Below are 21801 nucleotides of genomic sequence, written 5' to 3'. Positions count from 1 at the left end.
ATTCTAATCAATAATGTATCTGGCAAATGCATCTCATGCAAGAATATAAATGAAGTCTGTGACAAAAGTATAGACCTATGTCGCAATAATGGAATCTGTGTAATGACAGACGATGGTACCAACAGATGTGTCCCAATACCTGGCAATGGTGGTGATTGTTCACTGACCAATATCTGTTTGGATATGTACACTTGTGAGGAGAAAACAAAGAGATGTGTCTCCCAACACTACCGTGGATTTGGAGAACCATGTTCCAACCAAACACAATGTACTAGTAGTTTGTCATGTTATGGCACTTGTTCAAACTCAAACTATCCCAAATGCTTTGATGACGCACAATGCAAGTACAATGAACACTGCATCAACTCAACATGTGCAGTCCCCTTTCCCGATGGTGCCGCATGCAAGAGTTATGCAGAATGCAGCTCCCGAAGCAGCTGTTTGAATAATGTCTGTGTTCCATTCTTCTCTGGAGTCTCCGGTGATAAGTGTGGTCAGAATGAAGATTGTGACATATTCCAGGACCTCCTGTGTATCAAATGGACCTGCCAGAACAAGAACATACTCACCAACACCAAGTGCAACAGTTCCGATACCTGTCCAATGTTCCTCTCTGCATGCATGTGTGATGGCAGCCCCGGACCATTTATTGGAAGATGTTCCCAATTGACTGACCCAACCGCCGTGTCCATTAAAACCCGCAATGACTATTACCAGTGTCTGGAGGACCACAAATGTCCAGAAGTTACTGCCCAAATCCCAGGTAGTTGCGCTTTTGCCAACTGTGGTAACCCTTTAGCCAAGGTCTACCAGAGCCCATGTAACTCTGGTTCAGCACTATTTAATAATGTGTACTTCATTATTGTTATCACACTGCTTACTGCGTCTGCCATGTTCATTCTCTAAACATCCATTATACGAAGCTTTAGTCAATCAATCTACTGAATAAACCATACTTATATGATTATCCTCCTCTAAACATCCACATTTATAATCCATTATCTATTCTTCCATTGGCAGGGTCAACGACATCTCCAACTCCAAGTGCAGCAGCTCATATGATTGTTACTTTAACGTCAAGATATTTAGTATCTGCAAGTGTGACAGTGGAGACAACAGTTCCTACCCATCGACGGGCACATGTCACCTCCGCATCAAACCAGCCATGATATCCAAGAGCACATACTACGCCTACTACCAGTGTATGATGATCAACAAATGTCCACAAGTTGATTCCTTCACTCCAGACAGCTCTGCTGTAAGAAAGTGTGGACTGATGCCACATATTCCAACCCATGCGGCTCAGTGAACTCTGGCTCATCCCCTTCAGCAATGTCCATTTCAGCGCCATCCTTCTTGTCGCTATCATGCTTTTCCTCATCTAAACATCCATTATCCATTATCTATTAGTACCAAGACATTTAACATTGTGTTTGTCCAAGGACATGGGTCAATGAGAGCAAAGCTACAAGTTTGAGTGAATGAGTGAGGTAGTGAGCGGGGATGGAACCATCCTCCCAATCAATGAACAACATGTAGTAGTGTGGCCAAGTAATCTGCGATCGTGATTGATTGATTGAATGATGGGCCGGAAGGGAGTGTCTTGATCGTGCGGTAGTGTTGGAGATCATGTGATTGATTGATTGAATGATTGCCAACTAAAGGATGGATGGATGGATGACATTGTTGTTCACAACATCACCACATCACATTTATGTTCTTGCAAGATAACAACGAACTAGTCAGGGTCGTGCTCGTGAAATTGTTGATGATGGTCTTTGTGGTGTGTGTTTTTGATCACAAAGTTAAATGATCGATCAGGTGACAAGCACACACTCTAAACTTTGGTGATGGACGTTGGAGCCGCAAAAATTGTTTGCTGCCGCTTGGTTGATGGACTAACAAACAAGGTGTTTGGTGATGTCGTGGTTTGGAACGATGCAGAACTCAAATGTGATTGGGCAGGGCAACCACAACATCGCAATCTCCAGGCCATGTGATTGCCCAGAATGGGAGTCGCGGAGGTTGTGTGTGCCTTGCCCAAGGGCACACTTATCATTGCGATTGGATGTTGATGTGTGTGCTTGGAGCAAGAGGCATCAATTCTCTCACTTTGGCCCGAACACTCTCTCATACATGACTTATGTTGGGAGTGAATGATTGATTGATTGTTTGTGAGCTTAAGAGAGTGAGAATGTTGCAAGTTGATGAAGAGTGTGTTAGTGAGTGAAGAGTGGGAATGAGGATTGATCAACTGAACTGATTGATGATGGACAGTCTGACTGTGATTGATGGTTGAGGAGTGTGGGGCCTTGCAGAATGCTTTAAAGCACCAGGGGTCCACTATCTATCCAGTTGATTGATGGTTGGTCATTGATTGTGGTTGGGCCTTCATCACCTTTACACATCCATACCATCACTAAGCCGCATACACTTTCAATCATTAATTCCATCAAGTCAATCAATCATTATTCATTCATTCAATGACCCTTATTACTTCTCTAACCAATGGTTAACCAATCACATACCTCTTCAGAGTCAACTAGTCACATATAAATCGCAACTCCTTCATCCTCATCCCATCCAACTCATTCAATCATTCATTCAATCAATGTACCAACATCAACAACAACAACAACATCATCAACAACAACTACAACAACATCAACTACAACAACAACAATATCACTATCATTATCCTCATTACCAATTTCATTCTCCTCCTCAACAACAAGTATACTTTTCAGTTGTCGGAGGATTCATGGACGAGTATCCTCATAACTCCTCATCTTCAGCACCATCCAGTATGGGTGGACTCTCATCATACCTTGTAAACAGCAAGGAAGTGCCAATGAATATGGCCATGTCAATGCCCTTGTTGTCCAGCATGTCCAGTTCCAATACCTACCCAACAGTGTTGGTACGGGCATCTTCGTCATCATCATACCAATCACATAGTCTCAGTAGTTCCAACCAATCACCCACAGGTCACAGTCCAGTCGAGTCAGAGGATGACTCGGAAGAGGACATCGGAGTGGCCACTACTGGAAACATCATTGTAAAGAAAGAGAAACAACATAGACAACATCAATCACAACAACCATCACAGCAACAACAACTAAATAGTAGTACAGGTATCGAAATTACAGGAAGTGATGGTAATAATGCAGCTCGCCTCGAGGCAGAGTTGAATGGAAGTGGCAGCGATAATGGTGGCCATAGTCTAGAGCCAGAGCCTGTGGCCAAGAAGCGTGGACGTCCCAGGAAGAAGAAGCCAGAGTGTTGTCTGCGTTGTGGTGTGACCGACACGCCAGAGTGGCGCAGGGGTCCGGACAATATAGAGCTTTGCAACGCATGTGGCATCCAATCGTCCAAGGCACTCAAGAAGGAGAAGGAGATCAAGTTCAAACACAGCATGGAGTTCATACTCAATGGCGAGGAGAAGAGCATTGGTCGAAGCATGGGCGAGCCCAACACACACATCTCGACGTTTGGCTTGTAGCTGGAGGTCGAGAGTCATTCATTCATTCAAGTAATGTATGTGAATGTGTATGTGTATGAGTTTAGTCGATTAACTTTATAGAGTGGACACATAGTGTCCATTCAGTTGGTGTAGTTGCCCGCTGTGCTGCCACTACCTGCTGCTACCACTAACCTGCTGCTGCCACTTCTTGTTGGCCGCTACTGCTGTTATATAATAAATACCGTTAACCAAGTGGTCTACTGGGCCATGGGAGACAGATAGGCATAACGTTGCCATCAGTCCGATTTGATGTATACATGCTATTCGAGTCTGGTTGCAACTGAAGTTAATGAATGGCTCACTTCGTCACTAGTTTGATGATTGGGGGTCATCCCATAAATTCAAAACATCCGATTCCAAGAACTTACACTTTATTCATTCTTCAATCAACACCAACAAATATCCTTTTTCAAACGACATCACAATGTAATAATAATAATATATATATACACATATAATGTCAACAATGACAACAACAAATGCATCGAATAAACAATCAATGACACAACAGGTCATTGAGGTGTTCAAGCAGAGTGTGATGGGAGAGGCTGCTTCGACAAGTCATCACTCGACACTGGTCAAATTGGATAGATTGTTCAATGCATCCAATTATCAAGTCAATGGATTCGCTCATGCTCTATTACATCCAGTCAAAATATTCCTATGTTGTCAATCAAGCTCCAAAGATGAGCATGCCAATCAAACATGTAGACTTATCTCAAAGTACATTTATCATCTTGCCACTGCTGCGACAACATCTACATCGACTTCGACGTCGACAACTACGACAACTACGACACAAACATCAACATCATCATCAAACACAAGGAAGTTACAACTAAAGAATGAACTCCTCAAGTTTATATTTAACTGTACAGACTCCAAAGAGAATGTAGTACGACTGCGATCACTACAGATACTATCTCAATTGTTGAACCTATCGCCAACAGACAAGCTGAGGTAAGATGAGTCAACGACAACTCAATCCCCACCCCATCCCAGACGGAATGTACTAACACCTACTCAATCAATCAATCAATCAAATAGTATATTCAAACTATCAGATGGAATCATTGGCAATAATAACAAGAACTCCCTCACATTACAATCAATATTATCATCGAGATGCAAGGACAAGAACTCATCAATTAGATTGTTGGCCACTAATATGTCGATCAAACTATACTCTCACGTCAAAGATGTGTTCAAGTTTGAAGAGTTGATGGCAATGATGAATGAGGACACAATGTACAACATCAGGAGTGCTATCATGGCCGACATTATAGCATTGGGCACAATGAACAAGTGCGAGAGGAGTGAAATGCTCAATGCCATCATCATGCGAACAAAGGACGTCAAGGACACTGTGCGAATACAATCATTCAACATGCTCAAGCAGTCGTTTCAGTTTGAGGAGCTCACCCGCGATCAGGCGATCGCCGTGCTCACAAATGGCTTTGGCGATTCGCTGGACTCTGTGCAACAGGCCACCAGCGAGCTACTTCGACATTGGTTCCGCGCAATGGAGAACAACACATTGTACCGCTTCCTGGAGCTGATCGATGTGGAACGCAATGAGACATTGTTGGAGCGTTGGCTGCTAAAGGTGTACGAGCGATCAGAGTTGTCCGAGTTCTCGCTCAAGGGCAGAGAGTCGCTCGACGTCACCTGTGAGGAAGCCTTCCACTTCAAGCTGACGGTCAAGCAGTTGCAGCAGAAGAAGGAGGCGGCATCGTTGGACGACAAGTACTACTATGAGGACTGTCTGGAGGGTGTGCTACCGACTCTTACCGAGTACCGCGACGTTCTCTTCCATCACATCAACGAGCCATTCATTCTGAAACAGCTATTACAGGTGCTGGCCATAATGGACCAATCGGACGAGGTTGGACGTTCAAACATCTTGACGTTTCTCATCGAGTTCCTCAAGCGCATCAATGATCAGGATCTCCTCAAGCAGACGCTGAGCTGTCTGTCCATTCTGCACAGTGTCGAGCGTGACTTTATTGTGATGATCGTCGAACTGCTCTCTGACATGATCGATCCGCTCGAGGACGACCCGCTCAAGGTGCGTCTGACTGTGCTCGAGAAGACATTGAAGAAGTTGGGCAACAAGTCACCAGGCGAGTCCAAGAAGATACAAAGCGCAATCGACACATTGAAGGAGGACATCAAGAACAAGGAGACAGAGACACTGACAAAGTGCTCATTCATCGCACACTACCTGTTGCTCAACTCAAAGAAGTGCTCAAACTCACCAGAGATTGATGGTCTGCTCCAGCTCATCATCCTGCCGTCGATCCAGCATCCAATGCCAGAGCTGCGCAAGATTGGCATTCAGAATCTTGGCATCTTTTGTCTGCATCGCAAGGTGGTGGCCTTCGCCTATCTCAATCTCTTTGAGAAGATCATTGAGAATGATACAAGAGAGATACATCTCGTTGCACTCAAAGTGATATTCGACATCCTACTAGTGTTTGGCTCGCCTGACAAGCTTGCCAAGGAGCTACTGCCCCTTCTCAAGATCATTAGGAAGTTCTCACAATCATCCAACGACCTTGAGATCAAGACCATCTGCATCGAAGGCTTTGTCAAGCTACTCTACTCTGGTATCGTCAAGGATCCAAAAGTATGTTATGTTATGTTCAACGAATCAATCATTCATGGGACTATTCCACTCACTCACTCAATCAATCAATCCACACCTACCTTTAGATTGTTGTATTCTTGTTCTTGGAGCTATTCTCTACGTCTACAAAGGAGTTGTTGGAGTTGCGCAAGTGTCTTTACTTGTTCTTTCAATCATATATTGCCGATTGTCTGGACAACAAGCGTGTGCTCTTTGAGAACTCAATGACAATCCTTCAATCGATCACACAGGCCAACACTATCTCATCATACGCTTCGATCAATATAACAGAGTTGGCAAGATTCCTCTTGTTCCTACTTGACAAGACACCAAGCACCAATGGTAACGCGAATGACAGTCCACAGAAGAAACAAATCAATGATGAGAAGAACAACAACACAAGCATATTCAATCCGGACATTGTCCATCCAACATTGGCCAAGCTCATTTGCCATGAGCTGATATCAAGCTTCAGAGGTGCCACTACTGAGCTGACCAAGGTGCTGCCATTGCTCAAGTTTGATCGCGAGAGACACCAGGACTACCTGCTGGAGCTGAAGGACCTGGTCGAGAAGGTGTCCCTTCTGTACAGCGACGCCAATATTGAGAAGTTCCATCATATGGTCAACAGTCAGCTGCCCACGCACCTCCGCAACGCCTACATCAGTCAAACGTCAGGCCGTCAGACCCAATCAGGTGTCCCTTCATTCTTCACGATCACTGAGCATCCAGCAGTTGACTCAACTTCTAAGACATCATCATCCACATCATCAAAGTTGGGCAATGGCAAGTCAAAGAATGACACCAACATCAAGTTGCCAACTGGATCACAGCTCATTCCAAAGTCACACAAGAAGATTGAGTTCAATCATTCGCTCATTCAATCATTCTTTGACAAGCAGAAGGAATTCTTCAACACTGTGGAGCACATTGACAAGACTCCAATAGTCAAGTCACCAAAGAAGAAGCAAAAGACCACCACAACCAGTACTACCAAGTCAATTCCAATCGACAACATGGTCACAGTATCCAACATCATCAGTGACAAACAACAACAGCAATCAATCCAACAACAGCTATCCAAACTCAATGTACATAATCAATCACCTCCATCACCGCCAGTGCCACCAACTCCACCAATGGTAGTCGCGCCAAATGATGTTGATGTTGTAGTAGCACCGACAACAACTACATCGACAGTAACAACAACAACTACTACTCACAAACCATCAATTTTGAAGAAGAGAGTACAACAAGATCTTCAATTAGAGCCACAACCAAACAAACAGAAGAGAGTCAGATTCCTAAGTAATGAAGTAGTTCAGTAGTGTAGTAAAGACATCCTTTTGTCAATGGTTGAACAACCAAGTGCCAATGTATCTCATCGTATTCTCATGCGCCAGACTATCGATAAACAGACGTCTGATTGAATGAATCTTGCCCCCTCACACTTCAGTGAATGGGTGATCTTGTCAGACCCCTCACCCCCACAGCTTACAAGTGTTGAGTCCCACTCACCCAACTTAGATCAGATGCGCGAACATCACATCGGGGGTCTAATCAAACACATTGTTGTTGTATTATTACATTATTAATTAATAGTACAGATAGATATTTATTATATATACATATAAACATGAGTTATAACTATCCTTATGGATATCCAGTTGGTGGAGTGGACCCTCAACAGCAACAACAGCCACAGCAACAGGGATACTACCAACAACCACCACCTCCACAACAGCCACAACCACAAGGTCTACAACATCCACAACCAACATATCCATATCCATACTCTTATGGAGCAACTGTACAACCAACACATACTCCTATAACACCTACAACTGACCCTTATGGTCAAGTGCCAACAGTTGCAACACAACATGTAGTTGATCCATATCTTCACCAACAACAACAACATCATCAACAGTATCAACAGCAACAACAACAACAACAGACTCCAAACATATATTTGAATCATGGATATCATCAACCTCAAGTGTACCCTCCTGCAGCGTCTGTCTCGCCTGTTGGAGGCATTTCACCCCGTCATTCAGGTGACTACACACAGTCCCAGTCAATGTCCAATGTGTCGCCAGGCACAAGGTCAAGGTCACCCTCACCAGGTCGTTATCAATCTTCATCCACACAGCCCGCTCAATCATATCAGAGCTTGGCCTTTGCCGCCGCAGCATCCCTACAACAAGGAGGATGTCAGCAACAAAGTGGATACTTGGGCACATCGTCACCATCGTACTCCAACCTATCCCCACGACAACAGTCGCCAGAGTACCTCAATCAATCATTCAGTGGCAGTCCAGACTATCAGCACTACACTCAACAACAACAACAGATCGAGAATGAGAGGATTGAAGCCTGGAACAAGTACTACGAGCAGCAACGACTGCACCAGGTCCAGCAGGAGCAGCAGAGTGCCCAAGACATGGAGCGCATCAAGCTGCAACAGAAGGAGGAGACTGATCGTCTGGCAATCGAGCTGCAACGTGAGCGCGATGAGTTTGACCGCAAGAAGCGTGAGTTCCAGGAGGAGAAGGAGCGCGAGACCAGACAGACCGAGACGCTCAAGCAGTCTGAGCGCCTAAAGATCACCAAGCTGCTCGAGGAGGAGATGCAGCGTCAGATGAAGGAGGCCCAGCGCGAGCGCGAGATGGCCAAGAAGCACGAGGAGGAGCTCATGCAGCGTGTTCAGGCCGAGCAGCAACAGCACCAGCGAATGATCTATGAGCAACAGGCCGCACTCAAGCAACAACAGGAGGCCATCCAGAGGCGTCTGCAAGAGGAGGAGCAAAACAGAGCGATTATGGAGCAGAAGAAGGCTGAGGACCTCAGGCTCAAGGAGGAGCAGCTGTTGAGGAAGAGGCAGGAGGTGGAAGCCATCGCCAAAAAGATGGAGGAGGAGCAGAAGCGCAAGCAACAGGAGATCAGTGTCGAGAAGAATCTGGTGGAGTCGCGACGCGCCGAGTTTGAGCGCCAGGCCCAGGATCTGGACCGCCGCAATCAGGAGATCGCCAAAGAGAAGAGCGCGCTGGAGGAGACACGTCGACAGAACGAGCGAATGATCGAGAAGAAGGCCAAGGAGTTTGAGGAGCGCAAGCGGGCCGAGGAGCAGCGGTTGAAGGATCAGCAGGACAGCGTGAAGCGCGAGCAAGAGCTGCTCAACATCCAGCAGAAGGAGTTGCAGATCAAGACGCAGGACGCAACAGACTCATTGCAGCCCATGCGAGAGTTGATATTCAAACAGCAACAACCGGCTGCACCAAGTGCCCCACCAAAGCCTCGTCCACTTCCAACTCCTCCCCCAACTGCCGCCCCGGCCACTCTCCAGGTGCAGCCAGCTGGAAGGCCAAAGATACCGCCCAGACCCAAGTCAATGTCGCCACAACAAGCTGATGCCATCGTTGATGGATACAGAGTGGGCAGTGTCGTCAAGATCCAGCGTTGTTTCCGTCGATACGTACTAAGGAAACGACTTAGACAGATTGTACATTTGAAGCTACACTCCAACGATCCAGAGACTGAGAAGGCCAAGCAGAGGTATCGTGCCGTGAACGAAGTTTACACAACAGAGGTGTCCTACCTTCATTCACTACTACTGCTGCGCGACTACTATATGATCCCAATGGAGGTGGAGTCACATGTCACCAGCCTGTTCAAACAGGAAGATGTGGCCATCACTTTCTCCAACCTCAAGAGTCTTGCCGAGCTGAGTACCGACTTCCTCAAGCAGATTGAGACTCGTCTGAAGACTTTCCCAATCCAAGTTGGTGATGTCTTTACCAAGTTTGTAAGTACCTCCATTCATACATCCATCAATCCATGATTGATCAATGACTCTAACAGCACCTCTTTCCATTACCAGGCACCAGTCTTTAAGCTCTACGTAGAGTATGTAAATAACTTTGATAAGGTTACTCCTCATCTCAACTCGATGCTGGAGAACCCTCAACAAGCTCAATTCTTTGAGGTAAGTAGCGTGTCCAGGATGTAACATGTTGACCTGCCTCCAATGTCCACTCATACTCATACTCATTCAATTGCAAACTATAGACCCAGAAGAAGAAGTCCAGGTCTAATGCTGATATGTATGCATCGCTGGAATCATTCCACTCATTCATTCAATCAATCAATCATTGGACATTGCACTGACTCTCCTCTCTTCCATCCAACCACCTACTTTAGCTTCAGTTTATTGATCATGCCTGTCCAACGTATTCCAAGATATGAACTATTGCTAAGAGTATGTTGATCAAAGGACAGGTCTGGAACAACTAACTAACAATCAAACAATCCAGGAAATATTGAAACATACGGCAGAGGATCACAAAGAACATAGTACTATAAGCTCAGCTTATAACTCACTAAAGAGCATCAACACATTCATCAATGATAGCAAGAAGAACGTTGACAATAGGTCGAGATTGATATCGTTAAACCACGAGATCAAGAACCTTCCGGTATGTGTAACATGGTCTTTGGCATGCGTATCTGGTCCTGACTAACTAACTAACGAACTAATGGACAACACAATACAATACAGAATGGACTACTGATAGCATCACACCGTTCCTTTGTAAGGGAGGGTGCATGCGCTGTATCCTCCACAAAGAAGCACGAGTCGGGCAACTACTACCTGTTCTGCTTCAACGACATATTGGTGGTGGCCAAGACATCAGGCTTCTTCTCTTCAGCAAAGTACGAGTATCTCTACACCATTCAGCTCACCGATGCAGATATCAAGGATATCGAGGCCAAAGGTATGTTTGATTGTTCGTTTGTTCATGATTGGTTGATTGGTTGATTGATTGGATGGATGGATGGCGGTTGGCGGTATGTTGGAATGAGGTGCGCGCCTGCTCGATCATTCTTGCAAACGACTTGGTTCCAATTCAAACCAAAGCACATCCACGGCAAGCAAGCCAAGTAATCAATCAAACAACATATTGACGACACCAACACGGCACACTTTAACCACGCCATTGTTTACCGTTCCTATTGCTTACTTACTCTGACTCCCGCGCCTTGCATTATGTATGTATGTTTAATAGATTCACTGGTCAGGATTGTGCAAGGAAGACTCGATTCACTCGATGTGGTCATGTACACACTGTGCTTCTCATCTCGGACGGATAAAGAAGCGTGGCTATCAGATCTGCACAGCGAAGTCATCAACAAGAACCTCGCCAACTCGATTAAAATCCACGACTGAGGAATCAGGTGTCGACACTCGACCACACACCCCTAGATTCTTTTGGAAACAAAACTAATCAAATCAAAAGATGGCAGACGCCCCGCCCCAATAGTCAGGCCATGTAAAGGTGCCCATCAGTACGTCTTTAATTGGGAAGCCGTTCGTTAAATTAATTTGATGTTGTTGTTGTCGTTTGCGTGTGTTCACTTCCATGGAAGTGGTAGTTGGGTGTGATGATGACCTGGACCTGTTTGTTGGGGGATGGGTTCCATCCCACGCGTGTCACGAGGAGCTCCGAGCAACTTCGCATCTATTTGTTCTTCTTGCTGTGCTGTGCTGTGATGGGAAGTGGCGTGGCTGGCGTGTGAAGTCCACTTCCTCCTCATCCATCATCTCTCGATTGGTTTCATTTGAATGAATGAATGAATGAGCGAATGAATCTTCAACGATGTCACATGTCTTCATTCTTTCATTCATTAATATTAATATTAATGACAGGGTATGTTATGCCCATTAAATTAGATAGACGATAGCCAATCAACAACAACAACAAGAGTTGACCGTCTACAAATTGACCCTCCCACCCCTTAATGTCCGTCCATAGTATTAGACACAAACTTATCTAATATGCATGTAAGGTTGTTATTACCTCGTCGTTGCTAATATTAATGAATGAATGAATGAATGATTGAATGTTTGAATGAATGAATCTAATACTTAGTTAACAATCAAACAAACAAACAAACAATCAATCAAACTTTATACTAAGTCTATCTCATTGACAAAGTAAGGATACACTCAAAATAGTACACCAACACTACTCTCTCCACACACTGGAGGATCTCCATCAATGATACCTCATGCATGACCACCAACCAACCAACCAACCAGTCAATCTACCAGCCAACCTTCCCTGCCTATCTACCTACCAACACAATCTAAAGGCCAATCACAATACCCACTCCCAAGATGGAATGGGCGTTTGGCGTGGTCCTTTTGTCCAGAGTACAGATCACGCAGGGGCGCCCACAACAGACTTCCAAACACACACACTCCTTGTTGACACGCCACCACGGGATGATTGGAATGAAGGTGGAGTGATGTTGGTGATCCTTCATCAGATTTAACTTATGTCCACCCAGTGTTTGTTTGTTTGCGTCCATGGGTGCCATCAGTGTCACATTATTGTTGTCCACTCATCACTCATTCATTGTCTTCTCCCTTGCCATCTATCCATACATTATCCATACATTACTTATAACTCTGTTGTTGAGTTATTACTCATTGCTATGTATGTATCCTATTTTGGATTTGTCAATAAATCAATCAATCAATCAATCAATCAAAGTATGTCCTCCATCCATCACATAGTTGTACCATAGTCCAACCTATAAATGTAAACAAACAATAATAGCAACATAGTCGACCAACACATAGATGTGATACGGATGTAATTATTAGCAACAGACTGCACAACGACGACTACCGCTGAGTCGCTGCAGAAGTCGAACACTTTTGTCCAGAGGTCGAAGTCTTGTCACATGACTTTGCCAATTCCAATTCGTTGTGTCTGACATATCCAATCACACACAAGTTCTGGATGACCAATCCAAAGTCAATCACGACATTAAGTCGCAACACGATCGTTTGTGCCCTTGCACCCCCTAATCACATCAGCTTTTTTTAGCGAGCGGGCCACGATCATTACGTGCGCACCCCCACCAACCAACACCAATTCCTCGTCGACAATGTGATTCGCGCACCCATCAGTGCACCTCGCCGCGTCCTTTGCTTTTATTATAGCGCCCATTCAATCAAAATGACACTGACTGTGTGGTGCTGTACCATACTAAACACTACCACTTCATTAATTAATCATACCACCAACTGGTCTTATTGGCCCACAATGGGCGACATGTCACTGTGTTTGATGGACTGATATCCATATCCCTCGTTGGTTCTCCACATCCCACACTTCTTTTGAAGCTCCTTCCCTTCTCCCGATTGGCTACAACCTATTTAATGGTGGTTTGACGTCTTGTTTGTTTGTCTGTCTGTCAGTGTAGGTCATCATCATTCATAAGAATCTCAAAGAAACCTTACCTACATGCKCTTTGATTTGGCTGGGATATTAACCAACAAACAAAGGTTCAATCAACCAATCAATCAAGCAATCCTAACCAGCCAACCCAACATAATCTAAAACTATACCAAGTTAGAGGTTACATAGAGATAATTATCTTAGGGATAAAGAGATAGATAGATAGTAAGTGAAAGATTGATTGATTATCATCACACTATTCCCTTCCACTTCGCCTCACTTCACATCACTCAACCTACCTACTACCACACCATCCACTTCACTCATCCTTGTACCTCCATCCATCGTCATAGCTCTTCATCCACACTCCACTCACATTCATCCATCCACGCTCCACGCACATTCATTCATACACTCAATCAATCATATTGGATATTACATACAACTCACTCGATCATTTCCACACTCACTCGATCACATACTTTATCTTGTGCCCATTAACCACACTCTAAGCACTTCACTATCTTGGAGTCCAATCACGTTCGTCAAATACACACCAACATACAAACATACACACACACCTGGGACTTCCATCAAAGAGGTGCACACACAAGGGATATCACCCCTTTTTATCAATATTAAACACTTGATGGCGGAGACAGACTTGGTTGGTCGAATCACTCACCAGTCTTCCTGTCAGCATAAGAGTGATAGTAAGAGAGTAAGAGTATGATCATTGCCAGTTGTTGTGTTGTGATGATCATTCCCAGCAGGCACACTGCCAGCCCCACATCCGGATTGCTGCCAGGCCCATTCAACCACTTTTGTTACTTTACTTCTTCATCGCCATCTTTACGTTTGTCCAACAACATCTTGTGGATGGACTATCCAACCATCAATCAAATCCAGGAGGTGTTGTTGTTGCCCCTTCACCACTCTCACCCCCCACACATGACCTCTCTCTCCTCCTGCAGTCATAGACTGGTCACTCCACCTCGACCTCCACCTCCACTTCCACCTCCTCCAGTTCCATTTGCATAATAACAACACACTTACTAACTAACAATCAATCAATCTAAACTCTAGTATTCCTACAATACTTTACTCCAAGGGTATTCTCAAGAGAAAGCCAGACCAGACAGAGATTTCCATCCATCCATCCATCGGAGAAAGGACCGGACCGGACCGCACCACTGACTGACTGCCTGATTGATTGATTGACTGACCTGCCCTGGGACCCAGAGCAAACAAAGAGTACTGATAACCATGGCGGTTGTATACGCACATAACACTCAGTTCCAGCAACAGCAGCAACAACTTCAGCAACCACAATTACATCAGCTGGGCTGGAATGAGTACTGGGATGACCAAGTGCCAACAACACCAGTGTTGCATTCTCAGCTGATTCATCCACTACATCCAATGCAACAACAGCAATATACCACTCCATACTACTCCAACAACACCACCTCCACCTCGACTACTGGATACTCTCCAATGTATCCAATGTCTGGATCACATCATCTGATACCATCACCACCACTCACTCCACATCTTTATCCATCAACACCTGTGATGGATCATTCAACTTTGATGTCTAGTGGTTGCCATCAGCAACCGCAGCCACAGCAACAGTTCTACGCTCCACCAATGCCCGAACCACTTCCACATCACACCCTCCACCTCCCAGCCATATCTGAACAACAACTACAACATTACCAACATCAACAACATCATCATCTACAACATCAACAACAACAACTAACTTCCTCGCCTCTGCTCTATATGACGAGCCCACCAGGCAGCGAAGTTAGCAGTCCAACTTTGACGATCAATTCGCCATTGACTAGGACATCATCCTGTGACACTATAACCATACCATTGTCGACACCACCCGTGCCGACAATGACCAACCTCTCGCCAAACTTCCCGACCAAGAGAAGATTCAGCCAGAGCCAGAGCCCATGCATGTCTTCTCCTCTTGTCTCCGATGGCAGTGAGGACAACTACGACTACATGTCACTTGACACCGACTCTTTGAGTGAGGACGAGAATGACATTGAGTCAGTTGACGAGCAGCTCAGACCCATGCTCAATCCATTGATGGATTTGGTCGCCCGGAGTGGACTCTCCTACTCCTTGCAACAGGCCCTCTCCTCAACGGGTCCATCCGCCTCGCCAAAGGATCTGCTCAGCATTGTTCACAAGCTCTGTTGTGACAACAACAATGAGGGCCTGTTCCAAGGCCTGATCGAGACCATCGTAAGGCTGGACGGTGACGTCAAGATGGTCAAGTACATGACCGAGTGTGGTATCGAGCAGCGATACCTCGACTTTACCAAAGAGATGGAGCTCACCAACAAGAGCTATGGTCCCTCAAAGAAGAAGCGTGAGAGAAAACGCGAGTGTATGAGCAAGGGACTCCGATCGCCACCCAACAAGTGGTCGATCAAGGAGTCAGAGACACTGATCCAGTTGGTCAACGATATTGGTGACAAGCAGTGGAAGAAGATCGCTACGATGTTGGGCGGAGGCAAGACCGGAGCGCAGTGTGCTCAACATTGGAACCGCGTGCTCAGTCCACAGATAAAGAAGGGCTCTTGGGACGAGGAGGAGGAGACCCAGCTCTTCATGTTGGTCGACAAGCATGGAACAACCTGGAAGAGTGTGGCCATGGAGCTCAAGTCGCGGTCCGACATCCAATGTAGATATCAATATTGCAAGGCGGTCCAGTCTCGCCAGGTACCCTGGTCGCACGTAGAGCTCGAGGTCTTGTCCACGATGGTCAATGATCTCATCGCCAAGAAGGGTAGCAATGCCTTTTCATTTGTCCCCGTTGCCAAGCATCTTGCCAAGGGCAAACATACCAAGTTGCCTCGCACGGCACTCGAATGCAAGAACAAGTGGGAGGAGCTGTCCATGTCACCATTGCCTCTGGTCCAAATTTGATCGAATGATCATACATGTAATCCGAACATCCAACATCCGTCCCGGTCGATCTCACTCCACTAGTCCGGAACGTTCTATCCATCCAATTGCTGCAGCCTTTAGACAGGTTTGCCAACTTGTTAAACGTCAGTTTAGACGACTCATTCCAATGTGCATGGCTGGAACATGCCCGGCCCTTCCATGTCCACCTCCAGGCCACTGGTACTCAATCCAAAAAGTGATGGACATCATCAGGCGCCATCATATATTAACCTGTTTCCAAGGGATGTAAATCACCTTGGAAACAATCCAATACCAATCAATTACCAACTACATTAAGTTATAGTTAGTTCGAACCTTACTTAAATATATATATATACACATTTATATATCTTACAACTTCCTAAAATGGTCATCACTATCTTCAACCACCACTTTTTTCTGATTCTTTGATTGGCTAGGTATGATGGTGGGGTGTCACTTGGGTTGGGGCCTGAGTCCTTGATCGACTTGGTGAGGTGGCAGATGTCAAGCATTGCATCTTCATTCAATCAATCATCTTATATATATATATTTATTACACGTGATACTTGTAGTTGTACATGTAACAGTTACATACACATAGATAGATATAAATAACATGGCAAATGAACGTGGTGAATCACCATTGATCCTGTTCCTAATCATCAAGTTATTAGAGTTGATAGGCTTTGTATTCGCCTTTGTAGCTCTACCCTTTACACTCTACTCAAGACTAGTTTTTGTAAGTATATCCTAAAATGGATAAGTCCCATCACTTATCTAACAATCACACTCATTCAAATCACACTTAGTGGACTATCAAGAACCAAGATATACTCAAGTCTAGAAAATGGCATCTAATACTTGGTATACCTAGAGTATTGGTATTGATACCATTCTTCCCATGGGCACTACTGGCCCTTTCATATCTTTATAGCTTGCAACTTATTGGCTTGGTACAGGACACTGAGATGGCGGGACATCCGTTAGTCGGTCCCCTGGCCACATTCGTCTGTACACTGATCGTCAATTCGATTGGCTACACATTCACTGGCTACAAGTTCGCATCTTTCAAGCCAGAATTCAAACGATACTTTGAAGCAGTTGGCGAATGTCTGTTGGATGTTGGCGCGGCAGTATCCCTTGTCGCCACGGTATGCACAGTGATCCGCATACCATTCCTTGTATATACTCTGGTGGTTGGAACACCAACATCCGTGCGTCATAGTAGTCAAGAGCATCTAAAGTCCTACCGAGCACAACTATACTGTCATGCGTTACTTATCATTCCTGACCTACTCTGTCTACCTATCCTACTGCTCTCAGTCATCTTCCACTGGCGTTTCCGCGACATCAAGGCCTATTGCCAACGTCACAACTACACAGCCATCGACTACTCATTCTCTATTGACGTGCGACTCTGTGTGCTCGTACAACTCTTCATGCTAGTGATCAACATTCTTGAGGCCATAGCGTGAGTATTCGACCATCCCCTGGAGCTATTCCAATCACTTCACTCACACATATTCGTTCTAGGTCTGTTCTTCTCATATTGGTGCCATATCGAATACCGATTGCCTATCGACTGGCCCGTGCTTCTCAACACGCCGATCAGGCACTAGGAGAGGTGTTCTGGCAAGCTTGTGAGGGACTGCTCGACATCATCGTCTTTGCCCTGTTCCTTGTGTTCCTCGTCCCCACTGTATACCGTGTGCCAATTACCATCCGCCAAATGCGTGCACAAGACCGCGCGGGTCTACGACGCGAGACAGTAATCAAACATATATTACTTATCTTCTTGGATATCCTCGCGACCTTTTGCGGCGCATGTCTTCTTGCCACGATATACCGTCTGCCGTCATGCTACAGACAGCTGAAGGAGGATCGCTTCAATCACTATCACTCAACAATCTTCCGTGAATGGGTCTATTTGATCGTGGACATACCCTACATTGTCATGGCACTCACAGTCATATGTACAGTATGGCGCGCATTCTTTATGTATCGCGATATCCAGGCGGCCACCTCGCGAAGCCAGCGACACAAGGCAATCAGTGATAACTTCTCAATGCTTTTTGTGGACATCATTGACACGCCATTCGTCATATGTTCATTGGCCATATTGTTGACAGGTTGGCGTGCCTACCACTTCATCCAGGCGTACCCACCAGGCGCGCCACGAAAGACTCAGCGCATCTACATACTCAAGCAATTCCTAATGTTGGTACTCGACATCCCAACACTTGCCGCATTTATCATACTCATGGTCACAGTATATCGCGCCAAGGACACACTCAATCAACTCAAAAGCGCCAAACTATTCACAATCAATCGTCGCCAAGCGACCTCAGCCTCAGCCCCACCCGCACCTCCAACCCTACCCCCGTCTTCCGTCGATCGTGACAACGACGAAGATGAAAACCCAGCGCCTTCAACGACCATGAGCGAGACATCTGGCCAACTACCATTGGCCTGGCATCCAATCGTGGGTAAACAGTTCTTCTTGCTGCTGCTCGACATCCCATTCCCCGTGCTATTCCTGCTTACACTTTGGAGGATGCCAATGTTGTACTCGCGATTGAAGGAAATCGATGACTCTGAGCCCGAGCGCAGATATACTCAACAACGCCTGCTCATTCTACGATATGTATTGGCAGTGTTGATGGACATCATCTGTTTGGTACCACTTGCATTCATTGTAATCACAATGTGGCGTATACCTTCATTATGGAGAATGATCAAACAACATAGACGTGGAGACAATGAGCATCGTGCCGTGGCCATCCTGTTCCAAAAGACATTGATCGATGTACCCTTTGCTCTACTTGGCCTTTGCACCATTGTCATGCCATGGCGCTTCATGTCCATGGCGCGTTCACTACTTTACAAAGAGTTCAAGTCTGACATGGAAGCAAGAGTGATGGTCCTTGGCCACTTTGGACTGATCTTTGTTGATCTATTCATCATCATACTTGGTATGTATTGTATAATAGTGTGATTGGAATGATTCCAAACTGACTCTAACCCCATCCAAACACACATAGCAACGATCACATTGGTTACTGGATGGAGGATTATGGATGGAGTGAGAGAGTATAAGAGGTATCTTAGAGATAATCCGAATAATGAGTGGAAGTATACTTGGGCAGCAATCCACGCGACAGGACTTAGTTGTACATTGATATTGTTGGATCTTTTGGCTGTTCTACAGATATTATGTATCACAGTGATAATGATCAGATTGCCCCAGCTGATCAAGGCATTGAGGAACAATCATCCAGTACCCCTGCCACCCCAGGAGGTCTACTCCAGGAATAGGAGAAGAAGACACTACCCAAGGAAGGTACATCCAGTCATTGTCCCAATGCCTGCTGCCACATCTGATGATCACTCTAGCACAAGCGACGAATCAAAGAGCGAGCCAGCACCAGCACCTGTGGTACAGATGCACACCATCTCCTGGCGTGCAATCATTGCATTCTACTTTATGGAGACACTGAGAGACATTCCAAACATTGTTCTGTTGCCACTAAAGGTGGCTGGCATCGCCTTCATCCCCATCCACATCTACTTGGCGCGCAGAACACAATCAAACAAGATATCATCACTCAATGATGCCATGCTCTGGCTGCACCGACTGGCCATTCACTTCAGCACCGTTCTCGAGTTTGACAAGTTCACCACAGTCAACATGTTGGGATGTCTATTGATCGTGCCCAATGAGATGGCCATGGCGTTGGTCGCCATCAACTCAATCTACCTGTTCATCGTCACACTTGGCAGTCCTCTGTGGAGCCAGTGGCGTGTGAACCACAAGTGGACCAAGTTGGGCGATGCCAAGGGTATGTTGTCCATCTTGGAGACCATCATTGCGCTGCTCCAGGCCACCACCTTCCCCTTTTATGTCTGTCTCCAGCTCGTGTTGGCGACGCTCCCACTATATCTCTTCGAAGGCCCAGACAACCATCCAGTTTCGACAGCCAACCAGACCTGGCGCATGCTCATTCAAGATCCTCGATCAATCACTTTGGACCACCTGAGATACCCACAATCAATCCATGACTATTGGATGGGCGTCACATCCGTTCACTCACAAGAGGTGAGATTGATGCATGCTGGATGGATGCTCATTATGTTCTTGGCATGGACTGGCACGACAAACTTGGCAAGGCTACACGTACCACTATACGCGCCAATTCAATCATACGTTTGGATTGTGCGCAAGGTGTTTGTTGGACGTTTCTGGAAGTTGTATAGAGGCATCTTGGCACGTGGCACATATCGTTGCTTCCAACTGCGCCATACCATGTTCATTGGAGAACTGTTGATGTTCCCATTGTTCGTCGTATGGACGTTCAGCCCGCTGGCCATCCCGCGAGTGGTCCAGGCGGCCGATGCACTTGGCATCACGCCATTCGTGCTCATGACATTGTTCCTGTGCTTCAAGAGCTATGACATCATCAAACAGGCTTGGAGCGAACCGGTGGACATTAGCAAGTTGGATCCATTGATCATACTCACTGCGGTCAATGTACGTCTGCCAGAGTCAGGTGGCATCGTTGTCACTTTGGAGGGAACACGTCGAGAGTCTTGCAAGGATAACGTCGACGAGGCATATCTTCAGTTGGAGAGCAAACCATTGTGGCGTGCAATTGAAGGTCTGTTTGGTCGTACCAAGATACGTCTAGCACTAATGGTTATTGGATATCCAATATCATTATGTCCACGCTTCATGGACAACAAGGTCTTGGAAGTGTCTGTGGACACTATAGGAGTTTCCAAGGAACAAGAACATGTCGACGGCACCTCCACCTCCACGTCATCCAGCTCCACTTCAAGTGATCTGATCAAGTTGGACATATCCATTGGTATCCAAGGTCAGGACTTCAAATTGGCCAAGACTACCATTTGTAACATTATTAATGATATCACCAAGAAGGTATGTTGTTTGACTGGAATCATTCCAATCAATCTTCGATCAATCAATAAATCAATCACTAACAATGAACACAAACAGGATGATCCTTTGATAGATGTAATTATAGAGTATGGCAACAAAAAGACCAAGGGTCTGTTGTGTCGCTTCAATACCAAGCTCTCAAGTGTATTGGAATGTAGGGATGTTGACACCAGACATTGTCTATGGCAACCTACCAAAGATGTTCACAATGATACCAGCTCAACAACAAGTTCATCCAATGATAATGTCGGTCTGAGACACAGACCAAACTCACAATCAACATACTCTGTTGAAACAGTTGGAGAGTGAGTTGTCAGTCATGGCGTCCGCGGACCTGTAACCCATGTAGCTCGTGAGGAAGTTCAAAAAGGAATGCCCTTCCATTTCGAATCAAATTAACATCTTCATAAAGATGAACATGTTCATTCATTGTTGTATTAATAACACTTTAGAGATAGATAGATAGAGATAGAGATCATAATGATTTTAC

At 45.5% G+C, this 21801-nt stretch overlaps 6 protein-coding genes across 6 annotated transcripts; all 6 read left to right on the top strand.

The window, feature by feature from the left end:
- Positions 1-102: 102 nt before the first annotated feature.
- On the top strand, positions 103-906 carry SAMD00019534_066300 (hypothetical protein; the record flags this gene model as incomplete). Its single annotated transcript, XM_012898450.1, has 1 exon — positions 103-906. One exon carries the CDS (start codon positions 103-105, stop codon positions 904-906), a length of 804 nt encoding a protein of 267 aa, XP_012753904.1.
- Positions 907-2611: 1705 nt separating this feature from the next.
- On the top strand, positions 2612-3502 carry SAMD00019534_066290 (hypothetical protein; the record flags this gene model as incomplete). Its single annotated transcript, XM_012898449.1, has 1 exon — positions 2612-3502. The coding sequence occupies one exon, from the start codon at positions 2612-2614 to the stop codon at positions 3500-3502; it is 891 nt and encodes a 296-aa protein (XP_012753903.1).
- Positions 3503-4022: 520 nt separating this feature from the next.
- SAMD00019534_066280 (hypothetical protein) lies at positions 4023-7480 on the top strand (the record flags this gene model as incomplete). Its single annotated transcript, XM_012898448.1, has 3 exons — positions 4023-4483; positions 4571-6152; positions 6239-7480. The coding sequence occupies 3 exons, from the start codon at positions 4023-4025 to the stop codon at positions 7478-7480; spliced, it is 3285 nt and encodes a 1094-aa protein (XP_012753902.1).
- A 308-nt stretch (positions 7481-7788) lies between these two features.
- On the top strand, positions 7789-10971 carry SAMD00019534_066270 (hypothetical protein; the record flags this gene model as incomplete). Its single annotated transcript, XM_012898447.1, has 6 exons — positions 7789-9957; positions 10033-10137; positions 10221-10255; positions 10353-10410; positions 10466-10627; positions 10711-10971. The coding sequence occupies 6 exons, from the start codon at positions 7789-7791 to the stop codon at positions 10969-10971; spliced, it is 2790 nt and encodes a 929-aa protein (XP_012753901.1).
- A 3697-nt stretch (positions 10972-14668) lies between these two features.
- SAMD00019534_066260 (hypothetical protein) lies at positions 14669-16351 on the top strand (the record flags this gene model as incomplete). Its single annotated transcript, XM_012898446.1, has 1 exon — positions 14669-16351. The coding sequence occupies one exon, from the start codon at positions 14669-14671 to the stop codon at positions 16349-16351; it is 1683 nt and encodes a 560-aa protein (XP_012753900.1).
- A 619-nt stretch (positions 16352-16970) lies between these two features.
- SAMD00019534_066250 (hypothetical protein) lies at positions 16971-21620 on the top strand (the record flags this gene model as incomplete). Its single annotated transcript, XM_012898445.1, has 5 exons — positions 16971-17093; positions 17164-17825; positions 17888-19326; positions 19396-21290; positions 21369-21620. The coding sequence occupies 5 exons, from the start codon at positions 16971-16973 to the stop codon at positions 21618-21620; spliced, it is 4371 nt and encodes a 1456-aa protein (XP_012753899.1).
- Positions 21621-21801: the final 181 nt, after the last annotated feature.

The sequence above is a fragment of the Acytostelium subglobosum genome, assembly GCF_000787575.1.
Source record: "Acytostelium subglobosum LB1 DNA, scaffold: scaffold12, whole genome shotgun sequence".
NCBI classification, from domain to species: domain Eukaryota; phylum Evosea; class Eumycetozoa; order Acytosteliales; family Acytosteliaceae; genus Acytostelium; species Acytostelium subglobosum.
This window is presented reverse-complemented; position numbering and strand designations above follow the sequence as displayed.